Source organism: Hemitrygon akajei, chromosome 3 (genome assembly GCF_048418815.1).
Source record: "Hemitrygon akajei chromosome 3, sHemAka1.3, whole genome shotgun sequence".
Classification (NCBI taxonomy): Eukaryota; Metazoa; Chordata; class Chondrichthyes; order Myliobatiformes; family Dasyatidae; genus Hemitrygon; species Hemitrygon akajei.
The window spans coordinates 18,840,634-18,861,527 of record NC_133126.1 but is presented as its reverse complement, the minus strand read 5'-3'; the positions used below and the strand labels follow the sequence as shown (position 1 = coordinate 18,861,527).

Here is a 20,894-nt window from a genome sequence, read left to right as displayed (position 1 = left end):
TAATCTCTTTGTCACAGCACCCCAGCTTGTGCTCACTCGTTCTCTTCTGTCTGTGACCAATCCTTGATCCACAATAGGTTTTTATTTTCAATTTTAATTCAAATTTAATTGTCATTCGGCCATGTATGCATACAGCCAAGCGAGACAGCATTTCTCTGGGGCCAAGGTGCAAAACACAGTCCCAACAGTCACAAAGCACACATAGCAAGCACATGAAGATATCAGTAAGTTACAGCCGCACAAGAAAAGTCCAGACCTGAGCCACGAATGCCGCAGAAATCTGCAGTCAAGCACAACACAGCTTGTCGTTTGCTGAGTGAACACTGGGGGGGCGGGTTGCAGCACCGACCCCACCCACCCCAAACATTCTCTCTTCTCCCCTCTCATTGGGCAGAAAATACAGAAAGCAGGTATCACCAGGCTCAAGGACAGCTTCAATCCAACTGTTAGAAGATTACTGAATGTTTCCCTAGTAAGACTTTTGACCTAATAATGTACCTCATTGTGACCTTCCACCTTAGTCTACCTGCACTGCACTTTCTCTGTAACTGCAACACTTCATTCTGCACTGTTACTGCTTTTACCTTGTAATCCTTAAGCCACGGTGGTGTAGCGGGGAGCGTGACGCTATCCCAGCTCGGGGCGTTCCGGAGTTCGGAGTTCAATTCCGGCATTGTTCTGTAAGGGGTCTGTACGTCCTCCCCGTGGAACGTGTGGGTTTCCTCCCACAGTTCAGAGACATAAACTGGACATTATAAGTTGTTCCGTGATTAGGTTGGGTTTAATTGGGGTTGTGGAGTTGCTGGGCAGTGTGGCTCCAAGGGCTGACTTTGCACTGTATTACTAAATAAATAACGAGATCTGTATGGATGGTATGCAAGACAAGCTTTTCACTGTACTTTGGTACCTATGTTAATGATAAACTATTAATTTATCTGTTCTACTGTGACACAAGAAGCTTGTCATAAGCTCCTTCACCACCCTCTCCACTTGCTTTGTCACTTCCAGGGAAGGGACGATTTGATTTAAACTCTCTGTTCATCCACACTTCATCGCACTGCACCACTTACTGTAGATGTCCTGTGTCTGTGAGACTTCCAGAATTCATCACCTCACACGTCAGGATTAAATTCCATCTGCCAATCCTTTGTCCAACTCCCTATCTAATCCGTATTATGCCATAGCCTTCCTCGCTCTCCACAACACCACCAACCTTCATGTCATCCGCCAACTTACTGATCACACCCACAAACGCAAGAGATCTACAGATGCTAGAAATCCAGAGCCACACACATCTAATACTGGAGGAACTTAGCAGGTCAGGCAGCATCTATGGAGAGGAATAAACGTTTGACATTTAGGACTGAGGTCCTTCATACCTCCCATATTTACATCCAAATCATTAATATGCAGAACAACAAGGGTTGCAGCACTAACCTTCGCATAAGGGTCACAGAAGTTAGAACATAGGCCCTTCACCCTGCACTGTTCTACTGACCTATAAAACATGCTCCATGATCAATTTAATCCTTCCCTCCTACACAGCCCAAAACCCTTCATTTTTCTTAAATCCCACTGACAAGAAGCCCAGGTCTGAGGTCGACAAAAGTTTTGATTAGTGAGGGACCCAGGACACTCGTGGGGTTGGGTGATCCTCCTGACAAATGGTTCAGGCCCAGCGGCTCATGAATAGAACATAGAACATAGAATACTACAGCACATTACAGGCCCTTCGGCCCACAATGTTGTGCCGACCCTCAAACCCTGCCTCCCATATAACCCCCCACCTTAAATTCCTCCATATACCTGTCTAGTAGTCTCTTAAATTTCACTAGTGTATCTGCCTCCACCACTGACTCAGGCAGTGCATTCCACACACCAACCACTCTCTGAGTGGAAAAACCTTCCTCTAATATCCCCCTTGAATTTCCCTCCCCTTACCTTAAAGCCATGTCCTCTTGTACTGAGCAGTGGTGCCCTGGGGAAGAGGCGCTGGCTGTCCACTCTGTCTATTCCTCTTAATATCTTGTACACCTCTATCATGTCTCCTCTCATCCTCCTTCTCTCCAAAGAGTAAATTACCAAGTCAAGTCAAGTGCTGGGATATCGGGCTGAGTACAGCTCCATTTTCTGGTATTCTTGTGTCCTCTAGCACCACCCAGTGGCACACTTCACAATTGCCTCTGCAGCCACAGAGCACGCCACACAAGAGCAGGAATAGTCCCTCTGGAGCCCCAGTGAAGGGTCGGCAATGAAATTTCAACTCTTTATTCCCCTCTGTGGATACCGCCTGACCTGCTGAGCTCCTCCAGCACCAACTGAATCTCTTGTGCCCTGCTGGCTCGTCAAGCCTGCCTGCCATTCTACAGATTTTTATTTTCAATTAGCTTTATTTGTCACACGTACATTGAAACCAGAACATACAATGAAATGCATCGTTTGTGTTGAGAACGTGGTGCAGGCAGCCCGCACGTGTTGCCATTCTTCCGGCGCCAACACAGCGCGCCCACAACTTCTACCAACCCTAATTTCTGAGTCTTTGGAATGTGGGAGAAAACCGAAGCACCTGCAGGAAACCCCCACACGGGTACGGGGAGGACGTACAAACCCCCTTACAGAATTGAACCCCGGTCTTACAGCTGCTGTTCTAAAGTGCTGTGGTAATTGCTCCACTACCACGTCATCTTTCAGTCTGATCCACCCCAGGCCTCAACTCTTCCCCTGTGCCACATCCCCACAGCCCTCAATCGCCTCATCTTTCAAAAGTCTACCCGTCTGCACCACCTTGTATGATCAATATGCATTATCCGTAGTTAGCTGCCTGCGATGCTGCTGCAAGATTTTATTGTACTGCACCTCACTGCACTTGTGCAGCTGGCAATAAAGTCAAAGTCAAGTTTATTGCATGAATAGTCACAATAATAAACAAAGTCAAAGTCAAGTTTATTGCATGAATAGTCACAATAATAAACAAAGTCAAAGTTAAGTTTATTGCATGAATAGTCACAATGATAAACAAAGTCAAAGTTAAGTTTGTTGTAATGAAAAACTTACTTGCAGCAGCATCACTGGCACAAAGCATCAAAGACAAAATATTCAAAAGAGAAACAAATTAGACAAGAAGGAACATAATTAGAACACACAAAAAAAGTTAAATGTAGTGCAAAGTGGGCAAAGTGTTACTGTACTGAGGTGATGACTTGACTTTGGCTTGCTGTGAAGGCACTGAGGGACAATGATGAATACCTTTCTCCCTACCCAAGCAATCCTGCATGCTAACTGACAAGACTAATCCCCTTGGCTAACCAACCGACAGGCCACTGGAATAGTGCTGGTGTGGATGTCCAGGAACGTCCTAGTGGAATTGGCAACTCCAGCCCATCCCGATCTTCTGCACATTCTGTCCAGGCTGAAAGTTTTCAGGCACCGCTCAGTACCATGTGGGATGGGACACTCAGCAAGTAGTTCTGGTCAGTTTACGCCAGGAACTAAAGTGAGATTTCCCTCAATGACCCAGCAACTGCGGACACAGGAAGAGGATAAGAGAAGCCTCAGGTTTAAGGGAAGAAGTTACACTGAATAAAGCCCACTGCATGAATAATTAGTCAGGTTAGAAATGGGTGCCCAGGGCAAGGGAGGGGTGTGCAATAGAGTGGCTGATTGATCATCACAGACCAGGACAGGGGAGCTTGGGGTACAATGTGGGCCATAAGGTACAGCATCGAGAGAGGCGGAGAGGATTTAGGGAGGGAATGTGTATGTCATGTTGCATTATATTAGGGAAAAGTGAAGGTCTATTTAGCCAGCCAATGGTGCATTGGCATCTGTGCTGGACTTCAAGGCGAGCGGTCCCGGGTTCGAATCCGGCCGGCTCCTTACATGCCTTCCATCTGTGCTGGGTTGAGCGTCGAGCTAGCAACTCGGCCTCGTAAAAAAAAACATAAAAACGCTAAAGAAATGGCAAGGTTGCTGCCTGATGTACCGCAGGGTGTGGAGAGGTGCAACGACGAGACAAGATGCGCCGATCAAGTTTAAAACCACTCGTTTTGTGGTGGTACTGCTGATGTGATACACAACCCGTGGCCATACCTTGCTGATGAGCTCAATGAGGTCCGCTGGGGAAAGGGCGTCGTACCGTCCTGCAAAGATGGGGATGGCGATGGCCAGGTAGCTGACGATACTGCCCAAGTAATTAAATATGTTCACCCCAACTGAGGAAAGAGAGGAACGCATTAAACAAGGAATACAACGAATAGTTCACCCATCAAAGTTATTTATCCTGGGATGAGGCAGCTGGTGTTACATAGGGACTGCACACGGATTACCATGGGCGTACAGCTCAGGAGAGGGACATTTGGTTCAACTGGTCCACCTGTTGTCAAAACACCAGCAGCAAAAAAATACCCAGGAATCCAAGATCAACCAGAAACATTAGCTCTCTCTCATTCTCTCTACAGGCACAGTCTATCTTGCTGTGTGTTCCCAGCAGTTTCTAGTTTTTGGCAATTTCTTTTAATTTTAATTTTAAACCTTGCAGTGAAATAATATAGACTTGGGTCTGGGGAAGGGAGAGGCTTTGTCCAGCTGTAAACTCAAGACAGGACAATTGATCTCTGGACTTGGCATAGCTAGGACACTGGTCATCATGGACATTGGACGAGACACGTAGTTTTGGAACTGCCAGTTTCACCTACACCTCAGCATGTCCCGCTCCTCCCTCCCTCCCTCCTTAAATGGAGACACTGGCTCATTTATGGGCCCAGGACACACGTCCTAGACTTCCACCCTGGGTGTTGGGCCAATACAATGTGGATCTTCTCCCCTAGAACACCATGTGCACATCCAGTATATTCTCAGAACCAGCGTGCACACAAGTTCCAGCAGTCATATGGTCCACACGCATATACAGTCCTCAGCTTCTCGCTGCCCACTACACATGGTTCCCACGCGCCCACTGTTAACGGTCCCCCACTCTACTCACTGTAGAGCCACAGTTCCCGGCCCATCAGTTTCCGCTGTGTCTGGAGCAATTCCTGGAGTATCCTGTGGGTCCGCATGTGCTCCACTGGCCCAGCTCTGGAATCAATCCACCAGGACAAACCGGGTCACAGCTGGGAGTGAGGAAGCCCGTCCTGCCCGTCCACCTCAGCCACCCACCCTTGCCGGCCTCCCCTCCCTTTCACCATAAATACCAAGTGCTCACAGCCAACCCTCCACTTCACACACAGCCCTTCCACATCCCAAAGTACAGGAGCAGAACCAGGCCATTCCTGCCCCGTCATTCACAAATGGCTGATCTTGTTTTCTCTCAACGCCATTCTCAAGAAGGTTGCATCCATCATTCAGAGCCCTCAGCAGCTGGGACACACCCTCCTCAGTACAGTCATCAGGGGAGAGGTACGCAGCCTGAAGACCCTCCGTGTTTTCAGAACAGCTTCTTCCCCCAGATTTCTGAACAGTCCATAAACACGACCTTACTATTCCAGTTTTGCACTATGTCAGTGATAGTAAGCCAATTACAAATCCAATTAGATTTTCCCACAAGGTATCCATCCTTTCGAAATCTTATATTTCAATTAGTGTAAGCTCCTAGCAACCAATCTAGTGAAGCTCAGAGCTCTAGCGTTATGCCCTTCCCTCTCCAACTGCAGCCAGTGCTCCAGATGTGGTCTCACCAACGCCCAAGACTGCCTTCCTTTAGCATTTCATCCCCTTAACAGGATCCACGCTCCTAATCTGTGTGATATGACGGACAGACATTGTTCACAGATTATTCACGCAGGGAAGCGGTTCGACCACAGCCCTGTAACCTACCGGTAGAAAGCTGCTGACTCGGCATTGACACGGATCTGCATGTGCTTGAACCTGTGGCAGAGAGGCAGCGAGAGGTTAGAGATCTCCTTCCAAAGCCAGGCACGCACATCCTCTCTCTCAGAGCCTCAGTCACCCGTGGAGCCCCCCCCACATTCTCGTCCTCGGTCAGTTTCATATTTACTTATCACACGTACATCAAAACATGCGGTGAAGTGTATCACTTGGGTTAACAACCAACACAACCCAAGGATGCGCTGGGGGCAGCTGGCAAGAGTCACCACACATTCTGGTGCCAACATAGCATGCCCACAATGTTTAGCAGAACAACAGCACTGAAACAATAGTGAAACAATCCTCTTTCCACCACCACTGCACCTTCCAACCCACTCACACAAACAATCCTCCTGCCCCAGCAAAGGCCACCTCCAGTCTCCACTGGCCCCACGGACTCACAGACATCAGGCCTCAAACTTTTCCCCAGAATGACTTGTTGGTCACCCAGTCGGTGGTGAATTAAGAAGCAAGTAAATCTACACTGAGGCAAAATCAATTACTATTGAAATGGAGGTACTTGTCACTGCCAAACAAGGCAATATTTTGCACTGGTGAGGCTGCCAGCTCTTACTCAGACCAGTGAGCGGAGTTCTGATTTCTGCAGTGTACAAATTAAAGGAACAATGGGGAACAAGAACATTAATTTTCAATTTTAAAACAAAAGGAAGCCAAAAGTTCCATTGTCTCATTACAAAAGAGAAGATTTCAGGGAAGCTGGCTGAAATCCTTAAAATTATTACTGGACAGATAAGGAAGATATGGCAGACTATTTCATATTTTGTATATCCTTGTGTCAGAGAAGGAGATCACTTTGGCTTATTGCCTCTACGTCAGCTCATGAATCCTAGTCCCTCTCTATCTTTCCCTATACTCAACTACCCAACAGATTCTGGAGACACAGAAGACTGCAGATGATAGAATCCTGAGCAAAAGATGACCTGCTGGGGGAGCTCAGTGAGTTCGAAAGCATCCTCTGTAAGAAAGCTTGTACGTTCTTCCCGTGTGCAAGTGGGTGTCCTCCAGGTGCTCCGATTTCCTCCCGAGTCCAAGGACATACTGGTTAGTAGGTTAACTGGTCATTCTAAATTGTTCTGTGATTAGGCTAGAGTTAACAATTCTGTATACCAAATTATGATGGGTATAGATAGGGTAAATGCAAGCAGGCTTCCCCTCCCCCCCACCGAGGTTAGATGGAACTACAACTTGAGGTCATAGGTTAAGGGTGAAAGGTGAAAAGTTTAAAGGGAACACAAGGGGAAACTTCTTCACTCAGCGTCATGAGTGTGTGGAACGAGCTACCAGTGTAAGTGGTGCATGTGAGCTCGATTTCATTATTTAAGAGGATGGAGGGCAATTGTCCTCATGCAGGTCAACGGGAGTAGCCAGCTTAAATGGTTTGGCATGGACTAGATGGGCCAAAGGGCCTGTTTCTGCACTGTACTTTTCAATGACTCTAAGCTGCTGTGTTGCTGGGCAGTTTGGTGGGCCTGTTCCATGCTGTATCACTGTGGTGGGAAATGTGCCGCCCACATCCAAGGGCGGGATCCTGTCTGGACCTAGTCAGCATCTGCAGTGTCATATGCCTCTAACTAAATAATCAGAGTGAACACCAACTGCATTTTGATAGCCAATGAGGTCGAAGATAGATCAGAACTCACAGCAGATTTTATCCTATGGTAAACAGTCTACTTATTTACAGAAGCCAGTCAATCAGCACAGATCTTTAGCTAACAAAGCCTGTTTAAATAATCTTCATGGGCTACAAAATTCTATTTAAACAAAGTCTTTGCACACATGGGAAGGAGAACCTTATCATACAGCCTTGTGACTGAAACTCCAGATAAAAGGAAGTGAGTGAGGACAGTTACACTCTGACAACTTATGTGCTGAAGTGCACAGGCACATATAGTTTTGCGCTGCCTTCAAGTTACCTAATCAACACTGCCCTGGCCTTCATGCAGTATCCCTACAGCCTCAGAAAGGAACTGGAATCAAAGGATGGCACAAAATTTTGCTGGCATGCGGCATGCAATGTTGCTCAATTCTTTAAACCCCACCCATAATAAAAAGATACATAATGATTCCCTGACGAAGGGTCTCGGCCCGAAATGTCGACAGTGCTTCTCCTATAGATGCTGCCTGGCCTGCTGTGTTCCACCAGCATTTTGTGTGTGTTGTTGTTTGAATTTCCAGCATCTGCAGATTTCCTCGTGTTTGCTACATAGTGATTATCATTACTGCCAAGTGAAGTAGCAGATGAGTCTTTACTAACAAACAGCAGTGAAATGTTTTCACAGGAATGGTCTCACGCTGGCTTGGCACCAACTAGACAGTTGCGAGAACACGTGATGTTGCATGATCTGATTTGAAATCCTTGCAGACCCGGTCTACACATCAATTTCTTGGACAGTAAATGGTTACAATAATTATTTAGAAATGTTATCTTTCAATTGTCTTTTTAAAAGATATATATTAATAATTTTTCCAAAATGCTTCATTTCTTTCAATCTATCTCATACATTTATAATAGTAAGACAATGAATACATGAAACTAAGCAAAAAGACTCATCCTTTCCTCCTTTTAAAAATCTGTATCATTACTAATTCATTATTTATCGAGATACAGAATACAGTTCCGGCCCTTTGTCTCATGCTGCCCAGAAAACCCCCAAATTAACCCTAGCCTAATCACAGGGCAATTTACAATACCAATTAATCTACCAACCAGTACGTCTGTGGACTGTTGGAGGAAACCAGAGCACCCGGAGAAAACCCACTCAGTCACGGGAAGAACGTACAAACTCCTTACAGGCGGTGATGGGAATTAATCCCGTGTTGCTAGACCTGTAAAGCGTTGTGTTAACCACTACACTACCATGCCACCTTAAAATCAATAGTAATCTCTGCTAAAAATTACAATGGCATGTGAGAGAATTTTATTTAAAGAAGATTATTGCCAACTTGGGCACACACTGTCAAAAAGTTTTGCCACCCTGGACTAGGTCCTTATTCGCCAACTCAGTCACAGAAACGCACACTGAAGGTTGTAAACACTACACCGTCTGCTGCCTTGTGCACACCAGCACCAAGTGGAAGAGGCGCGAAGCAGACAAGCAACTCGAGCAGAGTTTCTCACCTGAAGTCCCCCTCCAGCTTCTCCTGTTGGACGAGGGTTGGTATAATCGGCCCCATCAGAGCCTTGTTGACCACTGAGCCAATGAGGAAGTAACTGAAGATGGTAACGGGCCCCAACCAACCTGTGCTGTAAAGACAGAAGACCCTTCACTAACACATAACCACAAACAACTTCCGATTATATACTGACTTTAACGGGCAGAAGACTGAGAGAGCTGAGGGGTCATTTAGAAAGATGACCAAACCCTTGATCAAAGAGGAGCATCTTTGAGGAAAGAGAGAGGTGGGGAGGGTTTAGGAAGGAAATTTCAGAGCTTATTTAACACATCAGTATTGGAGGAGAGGTTATGGATAGAGAAGAGGAAGGCTAGTGAAAGAGTGAGGATTTGAAAGTCAAAGCCTTGCCTTAACAAAAGCATTGCGTTAGAACGTGGACAGCAGAGCTCAGATGACACATTTATGGAGAGTGGGTTAAGGGAACCAGCCAGGCATGTGTTAAAATGAAGATTTATGAACAGATTGGAGCAGGTTCCTTTGGAAATGAGACAGAATTGGAACCATGCAATGTCACTTGTGTTGGGAAGCTCATCTTGGCTCTTCGTAGGGTCATCCATGACAAACAGGTCAAAGGGTAGAGGCCAACCAAGAGTGGTCCACCGGTCCTCCAGGTTCGGTGGTTCAGCTCAGGACCGACAACTCTGGCTGGTCAAAAAAATCCTTCTTTATTGTGTATGATGGTATGGACAGACATAGAGATGGAGGACTCTCATTGCTGTCCTGAATGCCAGCGGTGTAACAGGCAGTAAATGAGCCAGTAAGTTGCAAACAGGTGAAGTTTCGGATAGTTACAAGGAAACAGGACGGAGTTGACATCAGGGACAAAGACCGTGAGGCTGAAGACACCTTGAGTGAGCCACCTCAAGATGTGCATTAAAGTACGACTGAGATTGGACAAGTCCAAGCCTCTCCATTCTGACCCAGTCCCTCCCCACAACCATCTGTGTGTTACCTGTAAAAGCATTGGTAGGTGTAGTAACTCAGGGTGAAGGGTGAGATGATGAGGTTGGTGGCCATTGTGCCCATCCCTCTGCAGAACCGCTCCACATCCTGGCTGATACGCTGGTCCCTGTAAACGCCACTGACAACTTCAGACAGATGAAGCAAAGACTGAATTCACCCACAGAGTCGCTTTAAACTCTCTGACAGATTCTAGCTTTCATTCAATATCAACAACCCCAACTCCATCATTTAGATTTAAGTCTGTAACAAGCTCCCAAGTATGTATCCATTCTGGAATTAAATCATCTGAACCCCTAGGTGATATTTTAGTCTATGATTCATTCCTTGAGCATCTGTTACCCTGTTTATAAATGACACAGTGTCACAGAAAGGTACAGCAGAGAAACCAGCCATTCAGCCCATTGTATTCACACTGACCATCAACCACCCATTTATACTAAACCTATATTCATCCATTTTTTGTTGTTCTTGTTACACTCATCAATTCAGCTTTGTTTGCCTGAGTTTGACCAGTCTCTCCTCCTCTCACCCTCTGCGGCCAGAGGAAGGTGCCTGTGTTTGACGGGTCTCTCTCTGTTACCGGAGGAAGGTGCCTGTGTTTGATGGGTCTCTCTCTGTTACCGGAGGAAGGTGCCTGTGTTTGACGGGTCTCTCTCTGTTACCGGAGGAAGGTGCCTGTGTTTGACGGGTCTCTCTCTGTTACCTGAGGAAGGTGCCTGTGTTTGACGGGTCTCTCTGTTCCCGGAGGAAGGTGCCTGTGTTTGACGGGTCTCTCTCTGTTACCGGAGGAAGGGGCCAGTGTTTGACGGGTCTCTCTCTGTTACCGGAGGAAGGTGCCTGTGTTTGACGGATCTCTCTCTGTTACCGGAGGAAGGTGCCTGTGTTTGACAGGTCTCTCTCTGTTCCCGGAGGAAGGTGCCTGTGTTTGACGGGTCTCTCTGTTACTGGAGGAAGGTGCCTGTGTTTGACGGGTCTCTCTCTGTTACCGGAGGAAGGTGCCTGTGTTTGACGGGTCTCTCTCTGTTACCGGAGGAAGGTGCTTGTGTTTGACGGGTCTTTCTGTAACCGGATGAAGGTGCCTGTGTTTGACGGGTCTCTCTCTGTTACCGGAGGAAGGTGCTTGTGTTTGACGGGTCTCTCTCTGTTACCGGAGGAAGGTGCTTGTGTTTGACGGGTCTCTCTGTAACCGGATGAAGGTGCCTGTGTTTGACGGGTCTCTCTCTGTTACCGGAGGAAGGTGCTTGTGTTTGACGGGTCTCTCTGTAACCGGATGAAGGTGCCTGTGTTTGACGGGTCTCTCTCTGTAACCGGATGAAGGTACCTGTGTTTGACGGGTCTCTCTCTGTTACCGGAGGAAGGTGCTTGTGTTTGACGGGTCTCTCTGTAACCGGATGAAGGTGCCTGTGTTTGACGGGTCTCTCTCTGTTACCGGAGGAAGGTGCCTGTGTTTGACGGGTCTCTCTCTGTTACCGGAGGAAGGTGCTTGTGTTTGACGGGTCTCTCTGTTACCGGAGGAAGGTGCCTGTGTTTGATGGGTCTCTCTGTTACCGGAGGAAGGTGCCTGTGTTTGACGGGTCTCTCTCTGTTACCGGAGGAAGGTGCCTGTGTTTGACGGGTCTCTCTCTGTTACCGGAGGAAGCTGCCTGTGTTTGACGGGTCTCTCTCTCTCCCTCTCGCTCAGTGCTGCCGGGGTCTGCGGCTGGGGTAAGGTTTAATAGCGGCGGTTTATGGATTGGATTCATTTTCAGCGAACTCTGCAGTTCATGTTATGTGTGTGTCTGGTTACTCCTTGTTTTATTACTATTTTGTGCGATTTTGATTGGGGCGAATCTCACATTTGTATACTGCATACATACTTTGATAATAAATGTACTTCCAGTAGATGAACTTTGAATTCCAGTCCAGATTCCACCTCTCATCTACATACCTTTGGCGATTTATAGTACTAATCCACTTTACAACCCGCATGACTTTGGGATGTGAATAACGGTGTACAAGATGAGAAAAGGATTAAACACAGTACAGGTCCATGATGTTGTGCCAAACCTTTAACCTACACTAAGATCAATCTAACGCTTGCCTCCTACATAGGCGTCCATGTTTCTATCACCGAGATAGAGTGAGCACAGGTAGAGCCAGCAGCCAGCTGGCTGCTATGTCCTAGGGCGGGTGGCAGTGACTGGTGTGAGAGGGCACAATTTTCAGGTGATTGGAAGAAAGTATGGGGAGGGGTGGGGGGCAATGTCAGAGGTAGCTTTTTTTTGAAAAAGAGAGCGGTGAGTAAATGGAACACACTGCCAGGGGTGGTGGGAGAGGCAGATACATTGGGGACATTTAAGAGGCAAGTGAATGATAGAAAAATGGAGGGCTATGGAGGAGGGAAGAGTCAAGTTGATCTTGGAGTAGGTTAAAAGGTCAGGACGACATTGTGGGCTGGAGGGGCAGTATGCTCCATGTTCCAAGAAACCGGAGCAACCCACGTGACCATAGGGACAGCATTCAAACTCCACACAGACAGCACCGGGGGTCAGGATTGAACCGGGTCTCTGGTGCTGCAAGTTGTACCAGCTGTGCCACTGCGCTGCTCAAGTGGGTATCCAGGTTCAGAGTTGAGCAAGCGTCCCACCCTCGAGCACCTCTCCTCCGCTTGTTGCTGGCAGCAGTCTGGGCTGCAGGCAGTTGGTCACCACTCCGAGGGTAGGTGTCGAGATACTGGGGGGAGGGGGGTTATGGAGCTGATTTTCTAGGTCACTGTACAGCGAGGATCAGTAACCCACACCCCTGCCCCATCTTAGCCCAGCCACACCAGAGCTAAGCAAGTTTGTGGCTGACAAGGTGCTCACTCTGGGTGCTCAATCCAAGGGGGAGGTACCAAAAAGACTGAAGGAGGGCAGAGACAATTTACAAGAATGTTGCCAGAACTTGAGAACCTGAGTTAAGAGGAAGATTGAATAGATTAGGACTTTATTCCCTGGAGCATAGGAGAACGAGGAGAGAGCTGATAGAGATGTTCAAAATTATGAGGGATTTAGATAGGGTAACTGCAAGCAGGCTTTTTCCACTGAGGTCAAGTGAGAGTAGGACTAGAGGTTAAGGGTGAAAGGTGAAATGCTTAAGGGGAAGTTAAGGGGGAAATTCTTCACCAGAGGATGCTGAGAATGTGGGATGAGCTGCCTGTGGAAGAGGTGGATGTGGGCTTGACTTCAACCTTTAAAAGAAATTTGGGTAGGTATGTGGATGGGAGGCACTTTCTCTCAAACCTGCATTCAGTCTGGTCTTTACCACCTCGATGCACCCATGTGTGGGGTGATCTGCTTGGCAGGCATACCGTCAAAAGCTTTTCCCACACTCATTCAGGAGGTGGCCTGAGTTATTGAGAATAGATTAGGATTTATGAGGGCTATAGATAGGGTGAGTGCAAGCAGGCTTTTTCCGCTGAGGTTGGGTGTCATAGGTTAAGGGTGGAATAAGCTGCCAGCAGCAGTGGAGGGTTTGATTGCAACATTTGAGAGAAGTTTGCCTATGTACACAGACGGGAGGGCTGTAGTCTGGGTGAAGATTAATAGAACTAGGCAGTATCATAGTTTGGGGTCAGACTAGATGGGCCAAAGGGCCTGTTTCTGCGCTGTAGTACTCTGACTGTAAATCATGCATGACGGAAGACTGAAGCAGATTCGGTGGCCAGATGGCTTAATTCTGCTCCTATGTCTTATGGGAAGCCAATTTGAAAAGCAGCTCAGGTTCCACTCACGGGTTATCCAGGCTGGTGTGCAGCACATTTAGGCTGTAGTAGACCTTCCTCCTGAAGTAGCCCTGGTGCAGTTTCTGTGTCAGGTTCTGCCTCCATCTGACGTACAACAGGTTCGAGATGTATTGGTCAAAACTCTTCAGCTGAGAGAGAAAAGCCGTCACTGGTGTCACATAACAAGCAAAGCCATCACATTCACAGCGCAGGGATTAAAGACTAACTTCACTCGGCATACACACTTACACGGATTACCAATTTGTCATGGGGTCCGACGTGCAACCAATAACAACAACATTCAACAATTATAAAGAATAAAGAATTAGATTTTTTTTTAAATGGGTGGTGGGGTGGAGATACATCTCTACCAGAGGAGTAAGGAGCTCCCTCCCTCTACTAGCCTGCAGGTCACCCTTGGGCAAGGTGCTGCATCTGCTTAGCCCCCGATCAGGGTCGCATGAAGCCATGGGAGCAGGCAGTGGATGGTCGGATGAGCAGCTGGAGCAGATCACACGTCCTGGTTATGCGACCACTGATGTCAGGCAGACAACCTCTGAAGAGTATCGATAATGGCTGGGCTCACCAGTCTTGTAAGGACACTGCCCAGAAGGCGGCAACAGCAAACCATTTCTGTAGAAAATCTTGCCAAGGACAATCAAGGTCGACCATGATTGCCACATCATACGAGATGGCATACAATGATATGATGATAAAAAGTAAGCTTAGAGGTTAAAGTATGGCTATGAAATAAAGTGTGCATAGATACCAGGGCGTATGTATTCCCAGTGGTTTATAAAAAGTGGTTTAAAAAGTTTTAAACCCTGTATTATAAAAAGTGGTTTAAAGTGTTTACATTGCCTTTCAGTGACTGAGGTAACTGACACAGTAGAGGGGGTGGGGGAGCTAACTAGAGTTGTTGATCAGATTAACTGCCTGGAGGAAGGAACGGTTAAGATGGCATGGTTTTAGTTTAAAAAGCCCTACAGCCCCTTACAGAAGAGAGCTCTTGGAGAAAGCAGATTGCTAGGTGGAGAGTCTCTGTAATGATGTTTCAAGATGCATGCCCGCACACAGCAAGCTCCTCCCTGGCCCCAAAGTGTGGGCCCTTTGAACACAGGGAGTACCTGCTGGGATGGAGGAGGGTTGGAGTGGGAGAGGGAAGGAGGGGACAGTGCAGAAAACCTTGTGTCGAACTTTCAGTGGAGAAAACGAAGACAGGTAAGCTTATACATCACCCAGCCCCTCGTTCACGATCCAGAACACCTGTCTCACAAACACCTTCAGATGAGAAGACGCTCGCCCGATGCAGGAGAATGAAGAGAGAAAAATGGAGTCACAGTCAACGCTTCAGGCTGACACCCTTCATCAACGACCCGAAACGTCAACTGTTTATTCCCCTCCATAAATGCAGCCTGACTTGCCGAGCTCCTCCAGGTCACCCTCTCTTCTCGCTGCTCATAGGTTGGTGAGACAACCAAGCAGGTAGAGCATGTTAACATGGAGTTTTCCCATCAGCTGGGACCTGAACTTCCTGTCAAAAAATAGGTTTGTGGATACAGCACAAGGAAGATGACCTTCCAGTGCAGACAAACATTGAGCTGTAAGGCTTGTTGGTCATTAGACAAGCTCCCATGCCTTAATTGTCTCCCAAATGTCCAAGGGATAGGAGGATGAGTGGCAGAATTCCATCTCTCAACACTCAGCCCACCTTCAGTATACCTTAATTTGCTTAGGAAACTCACTCACCAGAGAGTTGGCCACGATAAGGCAGATGGCGATGGAGGTGAGTTCTCTGAAACCAACCAGGTCCTTGCTTCCCAGAACTTTGAAGAAGCGGCTGGGAACAATTCCCACTTGATAAATCACCAGTTGCTCTGTGAAGAAATGGCCAAGGCAGTTACTGCAAGTCTGCTCACACCCTTTCAAATCAGCTCTGAGGCAACCCCATTCCTTCATTATACAAGAGACTGTAATGCTGGAATCTGGAGCAACATACAAAGGAACTGGAGGAACTCAGCAGATCAGGCAACATCTCTGGAGGGAAATGGACAGCTGGGTTGCGGAATCAGGTGGCATTGATCCAAAGGTTCTTTGGAAGTCCTGAATGAGGCATAAAATGTGATGGTTATGTTATATTAAGTTCTAGATAAGCAAAGCGCAAACAAGGAAAAGACAGAAAAAGAACCTGAGGTCCTGACTGACAGGTAGCTCTTTTTCACTCCATTGCTTGCTGATTGGTCACTCCTAAATCAGTAAAACTGCCGCAAAACTCTTGCCTTCAAAGTCTTGCCTCGCCGCTCTGATTAAAAAGTTGCTCTTTTCATGCACCCCTGTTGTGGATTGCCCAACTCAGAGAATTTAAGGGAAGTTTGAATAGTTACATGGGTGAGAGGGTATGTACAATTACGGTCCAGGTGCAGGTTGATGGGACTAGGCAGAACATTGGCACAGACTAGACGGACCAATTCCTCCCCCTTTCCCCATGATGTCACTGTCGTGATGGTGAGACTGAGGGGAGACCGTCTCACTCTAGTTTGTCTTGGGTTGTTGCACATAAATCCCAGCTGTCCTGGGTGGGGAAAACTGTTGGAAGGCAGCTGGACAGTGGCCTGTTGGGCCTAAGAACCCCACACACCGCCAAACGACAGACTTAGATGTCACGCTTTCCATACCGTGATCAATCACCGCATCCTGGGGCCAGGTTAGACGACACTCACCAAGCAAGGCAACGAAGAGCAGCGTGGCGAACATCAGCACACTCTGGGATGACCAAGAGGGGAAGAGGATGGCCTGGATGCGGAAGAATCGTTTCACCAGCAGAAGGTCCAGCTTCGGCCTGAAAGTACAGAGCACACCAGGTAATTCTAATTCAAATTCTCTCTGCCTCTCCCTCCCAGGGCTTCCTCTGTGTGCTCTGGTTTCCTCCCACGTTCCAGAGACACAGGGGTTAACAGGTCAATTGGTCACATGGGTGTTACTAGATGGCACGAGCTCACTGAGTCAGAAGGGCATATTACCGTGCTGTATCTCTAAATGAAATTTACAAGTCACTGGATACTGCCGATTATAAATTCTGGAGATTTTTAAAATCAAAACACTTCAGCTCAGAAATCTGCAATGAAAACAGAAAATGCTGAAGTCTGAGCAGATAATATCCGAATGGTCAGGCAGCGTCCACGGACAGGAAAGAAACAAAGTCACCATTTCAGGGCAAAGATGCTTCATCTGAACCACTGACGGACCGATTGTTGAGGACAACAGGGGAAGAATCCTCATGGTGCAGGATAGTATTGCATGGATCTTACATGGGAAGCCATTCAGCCCATTAGAACATAGAATACAGAACAGTACAGCACAACAGGCCCTTCGGCCCACAATGTTGTGCCAAACCAACTAATAGATAAATCAAAAAAAACCTCCAAAACTAATCCCTCCTGCCTACACAATGTCCATACCTCTCCATCTTCCTCACATTCACATGCCTATCTAAGCACCTCTAATGTGTTTGTCTCTACCACTTTACCAGGCAGCGCATTCCAAGCAACCACGACTCTGAGTAAAAAAAACTTGCCCCTCACATCCACCTTGAACCACCAACCCCCTTCACCTTCAAGAAACTAAATTAGTGCAAAAAAAAGGTAAAAAAAACAAGTGGTGAGGTAGTGTTTCATGGGTTTTATAGTCCATTTAGAAATCGGATGGCAGAGGGACAGAAGCTGCTCCTGCATCTCTGAGTGTATGTCTTCAGGCTCCTGCATCTCCCCCCGATGGTAGCACTGAGAAGGGGGCATGGCTTGGGTGATGGGGGTCCTTAATGATGGATGCCACCTTTTGAGGCATCACTCCTTGAAGATTTCCTGGATGCTGGGCAGCCTAGTGCCCATGATGGAGCAGACCGAGTTCACAATTTTCTGCAGTTTATTTCAGTTCTGTGCAGTTCCACCCACTCCCCCCCACCCCCACACCAGACAGTGATGCAGCCAGTTAGAATGCTCTCCACCATATAATTGCTGCAAGTGTCTTTGGAGACGTATGATTTTTACTACTAATAAGTAAGATTTATAAATTGCAATCACACTCCTCTTATTTCTCTGTAACTTTACAATTTATTTCCTCTCACCTGCTCATCAACTCCCCTTTGATTCTTCTACCACTTACCCGGAGAAGCCAACTGACTGACCACAATGTCTATGGGATATGGAATGGCAGCACCAAAGAAAATCCATGTTGTTACAGGAAAACTGCACAAACTTTACACTGACAGCTCCAGAGGCCAGGATCGAACGTTGGCCGCTGGAACCGTGACTCAGCTGACGGGTTGAGTGCCAACGAGATTCATTAGGACGTACAAACAAGCTGGAGGAACTCAGCAGTTCGGGCAGCATCTGTGGAAACGAGCAGCCAACGTTTCGGGTCGAGACCCTTCGGCCGGAAACGTTGACTGCTCGTTTCCACGGATGCTGCCCGAACTGCTGAGTTCCTCCAGCTTGTTTGTATGTGTTGATCTGACCACAGCAGCTGCAGTGTACTTTGTGTTTTGAGATTTATTAGGATGCTGGCAGGACTGGAGCGACTGGATTATAGGGCAAAACTGGGCTTTATTCCTTGGAGCGAAGGAGGCTGATCCTATCGAAGTCTATAAAATCATGAGAGGCGTAGATATAGAGTGAAATATACAGTCTTTTTTTCCTTAAGATTAGGGAACCGAAAACTAGGGGGCATACTGTAGGTTTAGGGCGAGTGGGAAAAGATTTAATAGAGACCTGAGGGGCAACTTTTTCACCCAGGGGGTAGTGTGCTATGGCACAAGATGTCAGAGGAAGTGATTGAGGCAGGTACAATGATACTTAAAAGGCATCTGAGCAGGTTTGCACTTAGAAAATTTTTTGGGGATATGGGCCAATTGCAGGTTAATGGGACTAGCTTAGATGGGCATCTTGGTCAGTAAGGATGAGAAGGGCAGAAGGGCCTGGTTCCATGCTGTATTACTCTGCGACTCTAGGAGATGCTTCAAGTGAGTTCAGTGGTGCTGGGTTATAGGGAAGACTGGGCTTTACTCCTTTGCGTGTAGGAGATTGATCCTATAGAGATCCATGACATCAAGAGGGGCACAGATAGGGTGAACACGTCCACTGACTCTTCCCCTAAGACCGGGGAACCAAAAACTCGGGGCCATGCTGTGGGCTTAGGGTGAGTGGGAAAAGATTTAATAGAAACCTGAGGGGCAATGTTTTCAGCTGGGGTGCTGTATTTTCACCATGCTGTGGGGTACTCTGTGACCCACGGAGAAGCCTCGAGTGAGTTCAATGGTGCTTGTTGTATGGGCAAATGAACCACGCCAGAAGCTATCTGGAATCTCCAACTCTCCGTGAACACTAGAGAGTTTCTACAGTTGAACAGCACACTGTCTGGGGTCCCAGATGAATGAAGCTCTTTCCCTGCCCATGGCCCCTGGAGTCTGCCGGACAGACAGGGGTCAAGGACGATGTAAAATAGTGAAGCGTTAATGCTGACTGCAGCATTTAATACTCACAATCGCCCACTTTACCTGTTGCATTCCTGCTGCCCTTTCCTGCCCAGCCGCTCGGAGCCCGACATCGCCCTCAGTACCAGCGACCTGTCAGTCACATCCACGGGAACCGAGTCCGGGACAGGACCGAACCCGGTCACGTGAAGCCACAGCACCGCGCAGGCGCACCACGCAGCTGGAAGACCGCCGAGAAACGGTCTCTACGTGCTGACGTAAGAGTACTGGCAAATCGGCGTCGTGCTGAAGCCACATACGGAGTACTGGCAAACGTGCCGCGCGGTGACATCACACTTAGTCCACGGTCTTTGGTTCAAGTCAAGATCTTTGCCAATGGTTCCATGCTCCAAGTGGACAGCTTAATTGTCAGCTTTATGTTCTGTTCACATTACAAAATCTCCTTTGAATCTGCATATCAGAACACATTGACTTGGGCATTGTATCCCTTTTGCTTCATAATTGACATTCTTCCCTCTAAAGTTCTGGGGTGTGCTGTGGTGCAGTAACTGAAATGCTCCCATGCACATAGCCTTTGTTGTCACTCAGCTGGAATTTTCTTTTATATAATGTTTTATTAAAGTGCCCTGCAGTTTTCAGGCTGTGTAAAAAATTCCTTTTCAGAGCAATGATTGGTCGGTGCAGCTGTAAAACAAATTACAGGGAACTTTGGTTATGAATATGGTGAAAATCTCATAATCTCATAGCTCACCGGTCAAAAACCTGTCTTCTACTTTGGTCCATCCTCTGGGAAGCATTGGCCTCTATTCCCCACGCCATCAATTTGCAGGGGACCATAAGACATCTGGACAATACGAAAGATACAGTATATATAAAAATTAAATAAGTAGTGGAAAGAACATTGAGGTAGTGTACATGGGTTCGTTGTCACCCTTTTGAAGCAGGTAGGAACCTCTGACTGCAGCAGTGAATGATTGAACACTCCCTCCAGTTGGTTGGCACAGGTTTTCAGTGCCCTACCAGGTACACCATCAGGACCTGATGCCTTCAGACAGTTCGCCCTTTTGAAGTATGTTCTGACATCAGCCTCTGAAGCAGAGAGATCACAGGGTCACCAAATGCTGCAGGGATTTGCACAGGTGTAGTTTTATTCTCCCTCTCAAAGGGAGGAAAGGGATTGTCAACGTTTCAGGTCAAGGCCTTGCGTAATTTGGAGAACTTGCCAGCCAGCTTCCAAAGACTGATTTTCAACACCTGAACATTTTCCTCTCGTTTCAAGGGATGTGAGATCACTTAAGATATATATAGAATATTTTCTGGAGTGTTGGAGGCGAAGAGGAAAACTGACTGAAGTTTATTAAATTAGGAGAGGCAGAGATAAGGTGAACAGTCAGAATTTTTTTTTGGTGAAAGTGGGGGGGGGGAGGTTTAAAGAACATGCATGGAGCAAGATTTTACATGGAGACGGGTAAATGCCTGAAGTGGACTGCCAGACATGGTGGTGGAAGCAAATAGTGGCATTTAAGAGGCTGTTAGACAGACACATGAATATAGTTTCTGGAGGGAAATAGATCATATACAGGTAGAAGAGATTTAATTTAATATGGCATCATGTTTGGTGCAGATATCGTGGACCAAAGA

The 20,894-nt window shown here is 47.2% G+C and overlaps 1 protein-coding gene across 3 annotated transcripts in view; it reads right to left on the bottom strand.

Moving 5' to 3' along the window:
- abcd4 (ATP-binding cassette, sub-family D (ALD), member 4) overlaps nt 1-19,443 on the bottom strand; it is a 47,554-nt gene extending 28,111 nt beyond the window's left edge. For 2 of the 3 annotated variants that reach the window (XR_012098164.1, XM_073039261.1), the window contains exons 1-9: nt 19,317-19,443; nt 16,486-16,604; nt 15,515-15,642; nt 13,775-13,914; nt 10,013-10,129; nt 9,005-9,130; nt 5,815-5,865; nt 4,982-5,076; nt 4,090-4,211 (exon numbers count right to left, since the gene is read on the bottom strand). Coding sequence is in view for 2 of the 3 variants with exons in the window: in XM_073039261.1 (XP_072895362.1) it covers nt 4,090-4,211; nt 4,982-5,076; nt 5,815-5,865; nt 9,005-9,130; nt 10,013-10,129; nt 13,775-13,914; nt 15,515-15,642; nt 16,486-16,604; nt 19,317-19,366 (948 nt within the window). In the remaining variant the exon portion in view is untranslated. Of the gene's footprint in view, nt 1-4,089; nt 4,212-4,981; nt 5,077-5,814; nt 5,866-9,004; nt 9,131-10,012; nt 10,130-13,774; nt 13,915-15,514; nt 15,643-16,485; nt 16,605-19,301 lie in introns of all 3 variants that reach the window. The other variant, XM_073039262.1, reaches the window with a different exon arrangement.
- Between the last annotated feature and the right edge of the window lie 1,451 nt (nt 19,444-20,894).